Consider the following 11,693-nt stretch of genomic DNA (forward strand, 5'->3'; position numbering starts at 1 on the left):
GGCGTTCGGCTCGCCGCAATGCATGCAACACCTCTCTTCACGTTCTATGGTTTGTATGACTTGCCATGCACAGTGGTAACCTAGGCGCATTCTGTGCAGAATGACTTCGGTACCTCTGTTGTTTATCTCAGAGAGTGCCAGTGGTTCATAGCCTGTGGCATCTGAGTACCAGCTGGCCGAGGGGGAGGATCTCTTTTCCTCTCTGTGAAGCTGCAGGAGGAAGGGTGGCCGTCACCGGCCTCCTCTAATAATTTCGGCGAAGGAGGGTGCCCCTTCTGTTGGGAGGGGGTTGGTTATTTTGAAATTTTCCTTTGTGGGTGTTTTTTGAGAAAAATGGCTGTTTTTATGAGGTTGATTTTTTTTGGGTCGTGTTTTCGGTTTTTTTTAGGGGGTTGGGAGTTTCGGGGTTTGTGTTTTCCCAGGGGGTTAAGAGGTTTTGGGTTTTTTGTATGGCTTTTTTTTTTTTATTAAAGGCCTTTGGGAAGGTAGTGTGGAAAGTCCCAATGTTGTGTTGTTTGTTTTATGGGGGGTTTTTGGGATAGGGCCCCTTTTGGGTTTTTTGGGGAATGTTTCTGTATTTATTCGTTTTCAGGGTGTTGTCAATTTTTTATTTTCCCTTTTCCAAGAGGTGTACATGTTTTTTTTGGAGCTAAAACCCCTTTGTTGGCTCTTTGTTTTGGGTCATGAGCCACTTGATGCGGTTCTTTCTAATTTCTTCCCCAAATTTTCCTCTCTTCCAGAGTAGTATTTTTTTGGGGGTTTTTTTGCAAACCAGTCGATCCCAAATAGAAACGCGGGGTCAACTGGGAGTGCCGTCCATGAGGCGGGCCCAACCATCCTCGTCTCTGTGAAAATTTCTGGGATTTTTTGACGGGATTGTGGTAGGTGGGTCCGGGGCGGTATGGCGGGACTTCCTGGGGGGGGTTGTGATGATGGGTCCGGGAAGGTCGCGGACCTCCAGGAGGGTCTGCTGGTGGCGTTTGTGTCTGTGGTCCGGAGGAGCGGCCTTGGGTTGTCATGGGGTGGTGTGGGTCGAGGTCTGGGGGGATCTTCTAGGTTGGTTTCGGGGCAACATCAGGGTTGATCCCCTGCAGGCTAAGGGGTGGCTTGAGATTTAGCAGGGGGTGGATCACCTTGGGGGCCTGGAGTCGTCCTTCCCCAGGACACTCAGTGATGTTCCTTTGCTAGGGGTCCTTGCTGGTGCCTAAAGCCGTTTGAGGGCCAATGAGGTTCTGCAGAGTGAGCCCAGGAAAGCTCAGAAGGTTATCTTTGGAGGATCTTTGGAGGGCTAATGAGGCGTTTCAGGGATGGTTTCTGGTCTTAATGTCGCCGGACTGGTTGATTGGGGTTTCCATGATTGGGGTAGCATGGACTGTCTCCTGCGCTGCCTTTTGCGCCACTACCTTAAGAGGCCTAGCTTCTTTCTCTTTCTCCTTTTCTTTTTCTTTTTGCTGTGAGGCTTTCATAGCCTCTTTTCTTACAGGGCAACTGTTGGCGAAGGTGCGGTGGTCACCGCCGCAATTCAGGCATTTTCTTCACATTACTTTGCAGTCCCTGTATGAGTGTGTGGAGGAGCCGCATTCAGAGCACCTGGTGCTCTTTGTCTCCTTGCATTGGCTTTTGATTGTCCATAGCCATAGCAGTTCATACACTGCCTGAGTGGCGTGAAGCGCTCAAATTCAATTTGCCAAGGGGCGACAAAGAGGTTAAGAGGTAGATACCCTTTTTCCTGATCTTTTTGGCAGCCTGGTGCTCTGAGAAGCGGACTTTCAGGAGATATGAGCTTTTCAAGACAAACACGTTTTCGACATGGGAGTCGGGAGCAGCTGCCATGATCTCGTCGGCAATGGCTGACTCAGGTTCGTTAACCACGTGTCTGTCTAGTCTTTTGAAGACCAGCGTGAGCTTGGCCTTCACGTCGGGGGGGAGCACAGGAGTGAACCCCAGATTCTTTAGCATATCGACTGTCGTGGAGGAGAAAATTCTTTGGGCATGGTCGTCGTCATCAATGAGAGCAAGATATCCTTCATGGATTTGATAGTACCGAAGTACCCTGATATTGGCCTCAAAGAGAGCCTTGGCAAGGGCGTCCCGCCGGTTAGGGCCGGGGCCGCCTTGAGAAATGACTTTAACCTTAATAATTTTAACATGAGTGAGGTGAGGTGAGATGAGGGGATGAAGGTGATTTGAAGAGAGATGAGAGAGTTAGGAAAGCCGAAAATAGAGGTCCTGGACTCGACCCCCTCTAGTGACAGGCTGGTAGCGTTCTCCAGCACACTAGAGGATCGGAGTTTATGTGTTGGGCAACTCCCTTGCTGCCAAACCTTGCTATAAAGGGACAGTAGGTGAGAGTGCACCACCCAAACGCAAGAAAGGGAAGAAGTTTAGTAGGAGATAAAGCACACGTACAGGTCACCCCAGACTGCTGGGCCTCCCTATACAGGTTTCCCTGTGATAGAGAGAGCTGCGGGTCTGGGGAAAGGTGTAATATTCCCTTGTCACCATCAATAGTTAGAAGGAAAATACCGCTAAAGGCAGTAGCAAGGCAAATCTTCTCTGAAACCAGAGATTCTTTACTAAGCATTTACTTTAATTGAGAGGGCAAGATAGCAAAATGATTCGCGGCGCGATTGAGGCCTCGGCAGACCAGGGTTGCTCAATGACACTTTGAGGATCGTTTTGCTATTATGGTCACTCTCTTGGCTTTGACTGGGTGAGCGTGGGAACCTTCACCACCTTCACCACATCACCACCTCTCTTTATAGTGAGTCTATGTGCTGGCCACAACCTTCTTTGTATATATGTGTTTTTTGTAATTTTCGACTGTATATATTCACTCGTGCGTGCAAACCGAAGGATGTTTCCCACCCTTGCAGGAAACTCACATTTTTGTATATATGTATATTTTATTTTTGATTGCTTGCTTGCTTGAGATTTGCGAAGTTCTGGCTTCGCCCGGGCCTTTCACTTATGGCCCGGCCTGTGTCAGCTTTTTATGGCTGTCTCATTTGTTGGTCTGACACTCAGTGCTTACCGTGGCGGTGGGATTGCCAGCAGGCGCTCCTGTAGCCGTGGTGTAAGCATCTTGCATAATCTCTTTACCAGCACGACGGCTGTGTTCTGTGGGCTTTGTCTTAGGAATTGCGTGTGCACGCAATTCTCCAAGTAGTGTACCAGTGTGGCGTTCGGCTCGCCGCAATGCATGCAACACCTCTCTTCACGTTCTATGGTTTGTATAATCTGCCATGCACAGTGGTAACCTAGGCACATTCTGTGCAGAATGACTTCGGTACCTCTGTGTTTATTTTCAGAGAGTGCCAGTGGTTCATAGCCTGTGGCATCTGAGTACCAGCTGGCCGAGGGGGAATATCTCGTTTCCTCTCTGTGAAGCTGCAGGAGGAAGGAGTTGGCCGTCACCGTACACTTCCTCTTAAGTAATTTTCGGCTCTGATGTATTATCATGGGATTAGGGGGCATACCCCTGCCGATTTCGGCTAATCTGTCAGCAAGCTCATTGCCTCTGGTCCCTATATGGCTGGGAACCCAGTTTATGATAATTCTTCTACCCTGAGCAAGCATCCTTTGTGCTATTGTGCGGATGGTTGTCAGGAGGTAGATGTTGTCAGTGGGTGAGTGCTGCTGAAGACAGTCGACGGCTCCTTTGGAGTCTGTGTGTATGACCACGTGTCCTTCCCTCACGGACACGTGGCTCAGTGCTCCCATGATAGCAACTGCCTCTGCCTGTAGCGAGGAGGCGTTGTCTGTTACCCTCATGGATATTGTGGCATCCCTTGCTGCGAAGCCGGCGCCTGCAGTGTGGGTCAAGGGATCGACCGATCCATCCGTGTAATATGTTCTGCTCCCCGGAGGGGTGAAGGTTGCAATGACCCTCTGGGTTTCTGCTTTAGGCTAGGCGTACAATATTCATTCTTTTTGCTTGCCAGTCTCATGACCGAGAACTCTATCGAGGTTTGTGCCCACGGCGGAGCTTCAACAAAGTCAGGGTGTGGGGAGTCCATGCCCTTGGCCAGTAGCGGTTCTTTGAGCTGATGGCGTATTAGCACCCTGGCTGTGTGAGACAGCCAGGAGTTGTTTGCAAACAGCTCGTTATCTTGTTCTAGGCGTCTGACTATTTTGTGTCTTAGGCTTGTGTTCCTGGGAGCCTGGATGACCTTTGATAAGAATTGTGCTGCCGTTAGATCAATTCGTGAGGCCAAGGGGAGAAGTTTGTCTCCACTAGGAGGTTGAGGACCTTCGGCCACCTTGGGGCACCCAGAATGACCCTGGCGGCTTCGTTTTGGACTGTCTCCAATCGGTCTTTATATTTTCTCTTAATGCCAATCAGAGCGAGGGAGGCATAGTCTACAATGGGCCTGACAGCATGTACATAGAATGATCTTAGTACTCTGTGTCTGGCCCCTATGCGTCTTCCACTCATTGCTCTCATGACAGACAGTCTTGCCTTTGTTTCGGTCAAGCAGGTACTGGACTCCTGGCGGAAGGAGAGGGTCCGTCTATCCTTACCCCAAGGTAGAGGTATTCCTGAACCCACTCCAAGTCCATTCCCTGGATTTTCAGACTTGTGCCTTGAACTCTCTGTCTCAGAGCCATGGCTTTGGATTTGGCTGCAGATATCTTTAGTCCTGTCCTGCAACACTCCTCGGATACCAAGTCCAGACAACGCTGGGCTTTGTTTAGGCAGTGTGGTCCAGTGGAGATGATAGCAAGATCGTCTGCATAGGAGATGATCTTGCACCCCACTGGGAGGTTTATGTTGAGGATACAGGACATTAGTGTGTTAAAGAGGGCTGGACTGAGAACCCCACCCTGTGGCGTTCCATTTTCTAGTGGCATGTGCTGTGATAGGTGACCTTGGAATTTGACTCTGGCTGTTCTATTCGTAAAGTAGTCACCTATCCAAGCCAAGAGCTTACCTCTGATTCCTTTTTGGATCAGGCTCTCCTGAATGGCAAGAGGACTTGCCGATTCGAAATCCTTCTCCAGGACAGATGTGCCCGTGTTTATTGTGCTCAAGAGCGTGGCTATGCTGTGCGCTGTGCTCATGCCCCTGGTGAACCCGTGGAGGTGTTCGTGTGGGGTCCCATTTTCCATTGGAGCCGGTTCAGTACCATCCTCTCGGCAGTCTTGGCCAGACAGCTGAGGAGAGGGATGGGGCGGTATTTCCCTGGTTCCTTTGGTTTAGGTATGGGAACTATGGTAGCCCTCTTCCAGCTCTGGGGTAGAGTGGAAGTTTCCCAGGACTTGTTGATGAGTTGCAGAAATGCAAGCTCACCTACCAGTCCCAGGCGGGAGATGATGGGGTACGAGATCCCGTCATCGCCCGGGGCTGAGTTGCAACTGGCTTTATATGCATCTCTTAGTTCCCTCAGAGAAAAGATAACGTCTTAGTTATCGGATTCGGCTGCCCTTTCTCTGATGTGAGCAAGTCTGTCTGGTTGTAGGCGTTCTTGTCTTGCCCTCAGTTTGGCTGGCAGACTGTCGCTACTCGTTCTCGCAGAGAATTCTTGTGCCAGTTTGTTGGCCTCTGACTGGGGGTCGTGGTGCGTGCATCTCGGGGCTGAGCGGCTGGTGGCTCGCTTGACCCGTTGCCAAAGCTCTGAGAGGGTGGTACGGTGATCGAAAGACTCACACCATTCCAGCCACTTTTCCTGCCTCACTCTGCTGGCAGTTTCCTTGGCATCCCTGACAGCCTCCCTTAGGAGGGCTAGGTTCTTTGCCTTCAGAAATGTTTTCGGCACATATTTACCCTGTGGTTGACCTCCCTAATCTTGTCATTGAAGTACCAGGCGTCCTTGTGACTCCTGGACCCAGGCCGAGTTTTGGGTATGGTCAGTGAGGCTGCCTCATCAATGGCATTTACAAGTCTGGCTTGTAGCACTTCCACATTTTCGCTCTGTGTGGGTTCATTGCTTCTCAGACAGCGGGCCAAGGCGTTCTGGAACGCCTGCAGTTGGCCTTGTCTGTTTTCCATCTTGAATTCGGTCGTGGTATTTTGGCTGGGCCACTATCCATGAGGGTTGTTATAGTGCTATAATGGTCACTAGTGACGGTCTCATCGACACGCCAGCCAATCCTCTCCACCAGAGTCGCAGTGGCCAGGGTGAGGTCTAGGACCCCTCCTCTGACATGCGTTGGCTCCTGGCTGTTGAGGAGAGCGATCTCGGGGAATGTCTCAAGCACGTTGGCTATGTGACGGCCAGCCACATCCGGTGCCCTGCAGGGAGCCAGGATGGGGTGGTCTGCATTGAAGTCTCCCCCTATGATCACTCGGTCGTGTGCTGCGGAAGCACATACCTGGCTGATGTCTAAGCTACTACAGTGTGGCCGGCTGTACGCATTGTACAATTTCAGGGGTCCCCGGCCAGTTGAATCTCGACGGCAAGAGATTCAGCATCTTCTCCACAGTGCGGTGCATCGGCTATTGCAGAGCAGGGAATTGTTGCTTTCACCAGGGTCATCAGGCCTCTTTTGCCATCGGAACGTGGCAGCGCGTAGACGTGATACCGGAGAAGCGAACAGCTTCCGCTGATAATGTCTCCTGGAGCATGACGATGTCAATGCTCCTTGATCGCACTATTGCGTGGAGGATGACACTCCTTGAGGAGAAGCCACAGATGTTCCACTGCAGAATACTTAGATTGCGTGCCATGATGTTACTAATTGATAGTTACATCAGAGACATCGTCATATTCGGGTTGACGGTCGGAGTCTGACAACTCCATTGTGAGATCCTCACTGCTTGAGGGGTCTCCTTCGGCTGTCAGGCTATCCCTGGATCCACTGGGGGGTGGAGAGCCTTTGGTAGCTCTGACTTTTCGTCTTTGGCTTTTTCTCTGGCCAGGCTGTTTCTGTGCATTAGCTGGCCTTGCCTGGCAGGCTTCAGCTTCTTCTGATTCGGCTTGTGGCACTGAAACAGCCTGGTTAGGCTCTGCCTGTGAGGGCATAGCCTGGCTAGGCTCTGCCTGTGAGGGCATAGCCTGGGTTGGAGAGGGGAGGGAGTCTCGACCTGGGGTGAGGGAGAGGATTGGGCTGATTTGGCCCTCTCCATCTTCCTTCCCTTTATGCTTTTCACAGTCTGTTTGAATGTCGTCATGGCAACGTCGACTGCCTTATCCGCCTCTTCCTTGGTCCTGGACAAGGATACTGCCACTGCTGTGACCACAGCAGTGATCAGGATCGACATGTCCCCCCTCGTCGAAGAACATGTCTTCTGGGTCTGGGGAGGACCATGTGGTGCTGTTGGAACCTTTCTTTCCTGTGGTTCCTCTGCACTTGCTTTACTTGGGGGAACTCCTGATTGTCGGAGATCTCCGGTTTCGGCTGGGGGGCAGCTTCCTCCTCTTAGGAGGTCGGGAAGCCTTTTCGCTTTTGTTCCTCCCCAGACGTAGGTGCCTGGGGGGGCAGGAACAAAGTCTGGTCGCTTCTTAGCAACCTCTTGCCGTTTGAGGGCCGCCTCTTTCCTGACAGAGCAAGCCAGGCTCCAGGCGTGATGCCTCTTGGCACAGTTAGGACATTTGGCTGTTGTGTCCTTTTCTTCTTTATGTGCCTTGATGCACACCTCGGTATTGTGTGCCTTGCTACAGACACCACATTTTGGCTTGGCTGTACAGTTAGCCTGGTGGTGTCCGTACTTCTGGCACTTGAAACACCGAAGTGGTTCAGGCACATAAGTGCGTAGGTGATAGGTACTCCAGTTACCCAAATCAAGGGTGGAGCTTGGGCTACTTTTCATGGTCACCAGGACTTGCCTGGTTGGAGTCTTCCCCTTCGACAATCGGGAAGCCTCCACGACCTGTGGGGGGTGATGCTATCACCTCCACATCGTATGAGACTGAGAAGCCAAGTAGCACCATCTTGACTCTCTTCTTCTCGGGATTCAGTGGCGAGAGGCTCAACTTTCCTCCATCTTTTAGCTCCTTTGTCTCCTGCAGGAAACAAAGGGTGGCTTGATCTATGGGCACGATGATCATGCCCTGATCTCGCGCAACCCGGATCGACAGCCAGATTTTGCGCTGGCTCTCCAATGCCCTTACCATTTGGTAGGCATTGTCGAAGCCTTCGGTTTAACGGGGACCTTAAATTGCGGGAAACGCCTTGGGGGTCCAGACTCGCCATCAGAGTCGGTCTCCGGCCTCGGCCGTTTCGGTCCGCCCTTTCGGTTTTGGGGCTTGCTCGTGGAGGCATCAGCTGTTTCGGCTGGTTCAGCTGGTGCTCCTGATTCAGTCAGTGGGGTCGTCTGAGGGGGGCTCAGAGACCTTCCTGGTCTGGGTGCTGGCCTGGAGGGGCCAGCACGAGAGTCCATCTGTTGGACAATCTGGTGGACAGACATGTTTGTACATGATTTATTTGTCTTGTCCGCCATCTTGGCAGCAGGCATGACAGTGTCATCCTGTGCTCTGGGTTTTCTTTTGCCACCCAGAGGCACGTAAGGCTTCAGGGTGGCTGCCGTGGTCTGGGCCTTGCACGGGTCGTCAACAGTAAGGTCTGTCTGTGGGGGATTTTGATTTTGATTTTCCATATACTTGGCAGTGCTTCATCCACTCACGCCCCCACCCACCACGGAGTCCAACAAGGGGAAGCTGAGTGCTAAAACCAATGTCTAACAGCAACAGGGGTGATGAGTGGATATACGCAGCCAATTAGCCGTTTGCACTGGGACGCACGGACGGTGTGGGTACCAACGGCAGCATGACTGCTTGACCCTAGCCTCCCGAGGGAGACCAGCCAATTGACCTGACCGGGCCTGGATCAGGCCGCCTGTCTTGCCAGAATAGAGGACCAAAGAGGCGTGTTGCTAGCCGCAGGGCGTACTCGTGCACGGCATCGCTCAACCTCCAGGACTCCCGTCTCCCAGCTCACAAGGGTGCACCGCACGGCAAACACGTGGGTAGGTGACAACCTCTGGGACTATCCCAGAGGGGATGTCCTTCCACCTACAGGACATCGTTGATGGGAACACATCTGCTCCTCCCTCAGTGAGGAAGGGAGCTCTTTCACTTTTTCCAGGCAGTCCTCTCCGCTCCTCAGAGGGGACCTGTACCTTTTTCAAAGTGAATCCCTCTTTTCTCTGAAACGCCCAAAGGTTGTTTCACCTCATTGAGAAAAGAGGGGGGTCCTGCACCTGTTCTGTCATTTCCTCATCCCTCTGAAAACAGCCGGCCACAGACTGTTTCACCACAGTGAGGGAGAGAAATTAACATTTTTCCAGGAGGTTCCTATGGCAGGACGGTTTTTAAGGTGAATCCCTCTTCTCTCTGAAACATCCAAAGGATGTTTCACACTCAGTGAATGAAGGGGGTCCTGTACACTGGTTCCAGTAAGCTCCTTCGTCCCTCTGAAAACAGCCAACCACAGACTGTTTCCATCACAGTGAGGGAGAGGAGCTGACTTTTTTCCAGGCAGTTCTTTTGGCAGAGTGGGTTTAACGTGAATCCCTCTTCTCTCTGAAACACCCAAAGTTTCACCTCAGTGAGAGTAAAGGGGACCTGTGCCTGTTCCAGTAAGTTCCTTCATCCCTCTGAAATAGCCAACCACAGACTATTTCATCACAGTGAGGAAGAAAGACTAACTTTTATCCAGGTACTTCCTATCACAGGACGGGACCTTGATGTTCTGTCTAGCAGCTGCTATTAGACAGAACCTGGCTGAAGGCCTGACAAGGGGGCTCTACCTGCCTATCGCCCTATTCGAAAGAAAAAGAGTGGCAGTCATCAGATGGGCTGCCAGACCAGTCCCTAACAAAAGAATGGCAACTCTATGCACACCGTAAGGCAGGCCTTCTAAGGCCCCCCAGACACACCCTCCCCTGCGGGAGGTAAAGGTCTGCCCACGTCCGAGCACGCGCCGAAGATGGGGTCCAGTTCACCAGAAGGTGTGCACACAGAGTCATCCTAATGCCGAAAATTCGTATAGGAAAGAGTAGGCTAGGAGGGCACGAAGCTACATGCAAGCATATAGCATCGTGGCATCAAACAATGGGGGGCGCGTCATCATCCGGTAACGCGGAAGAGCCGAGGCCGAGATTGCATGGGACCGGGCGCGGTGCATCTCTTTAATATGCTCATGCAAAAGCCACACGATCGAGGGATCATGGTGACTCTCTTGGCGTTGCTCGGCTCCACCCGCTGCGCCCGTCCGCCACCCTTGCCGGAACCGATCCTCCCTTCTCTCTGAATCGTCCAATTAAGGACCGATTCACCGCAGGGAGAGAGGAGAGGAGAGGAGAGGTCCTGCTTCTTCTTTATTTTTGATTACCTTTTCCGTTTGTAAACAATTCGCTCATTTTTTACTTCACCTTCACATCAACCAGCGCATCAAACCACAGCAAAGAAAAAGCCTCCGGACCGCCCACATTCACGCGCAACGTTCGCGTTGTGTTATGCTTGTGCTCGGTTCGGAGGATGATTTCCAAGCAAAGAAATCCACCATAATAGCAAGCCCATACCGTCACCCCAACTACCTTCCGCTGCTAACGCGAAGAAGGTAACTACACAACCACACTTCACATCATCACCACATGTCACTACATCATGTTATCATTCATCATACGTCACTACACTTCACAACATTACCTCTAACGAGTTTATGCGCTGGACACTCACCCTTCATCCATATTTTATGTTAATGTCTTTAAATGTTTTTTGCTTTTGCTTTCCTTTCCTCATATGTCAGGCCAAGATTACACATCACAATCTGCTGGGTGGGGAGGGGCCTCTGCCCGGTGAGCACCGCCCACACGCGTGCTCACAGAGCAGAGGATGTCTCCCGCCCTGAACAGATCACTACACACGGCCACACCCTGTTCCAGATAAACTATGATAAAATAAACAAAAAGAGTGACCCACTGAACCTCGCTCTCAGCTCCTAGGAGCTGGAAGGGAGGCAGGCGAGGGTCTCACCTGCAACAGGCTATCATAGCGAGTTTACACCTGCTATGATAATCCCTAGCAGGCGAAAAAAATCGTTTTATTATAATATTTTGTTCTTGTTCATCTGTCCCCATTTTAATCTCTCATTACTGCATCATAACTCCATGTCTTTGTCTCTCCACACCTCAGTTTATCTCCATATTCATCTGCCCTAGGCCACTGGTTGCCTTCAGGAAGGCCTCGAACTCCAAAGTCCTCGCCAGCGCCACCTGCAGGTCCTCAGGGTGTGCCTGCTTGACGTAGATTTGCAGCTGCTGGTCCTGCAAAGCGTCAACAAAGAAATCGCGGGCCAGACCACGATCATCTCTTCTGCAGCTGCAGGGTACGACCTCCTTACCAGCGCTTTCACATCCTGCGCCAGTTGGGACAGTGTCTCGCCACGCTCACGAGTCCGCTTCTTCAAGCGGGCCCGATATACCTCGGCCTGGTGGTGGTTCCCGAAACGGCGTTTCAAAGCCTACGCCACGCTGGTGTAAGAGGCATGTTGGGATGCCGGCAGATGCCCCAACACTTCCACCGCGGGGCCCCTTAGCGTTGTTACCAACTGCAGGGCCTTCTCTTCCTGGCTCCAGCCCTGGGCAGATTCCGCATTTCAAATTGGGCGACATATGCCCCAGGCCACCTTCCCGTCGTACCAGCTGCTTACGCCCACAGAAGTCTGGAGCCGAGGGGCTGCAGCGTGGAGACGGTGCTGAACACGCCCGGGGGGGGGGAAGGGTATTGCTCGAGTGCCACTTCCACGTG

The 11,693-nt window shown here is 51.9% G+C and overlaps 1 protein-coding gene across 1 annotated transcript in view; it reads left to right on the top strand.

The window, feature by feature from the left end:
* The first annotated feature begins 1,992 nt into the window (after positions 1-1,992).
* The window catches only part of LOC119597963 (aminopeptidase N-like), a 17,520-nt gene continuing 7,819 nt past the window's right edge, over positions 1,993-11,693 (top strand). Inside the window, 3 exon segments of the mRNA XM_037947629.1 lie at positions 1,993-2,157; positions 10,693-10,741; positions 11,567-11,637. Coding sequence (XP_037803557.1) covers positions 1,993-2,157; positions 10,693-10,741; positions 11,567-11,637 — 285 coding nt within the window.

Source organism: Penaeus monodon, chromosome 40 (genome assembly GCF_015228065.2).
Source record: "Penaeus monodon isolate SGIC_2016 chromosome 40, NSTDA_Pmon_1, whole genome shotgun sequence".
In the NCBI taxonomy this organism is placed as follows: domain Eukaryota; kingdom Metazoa; phylum Arthropoda; class Malacostraca; order Decapoda; family Penaeidae; genus Penaeus; species Penaeus monodon.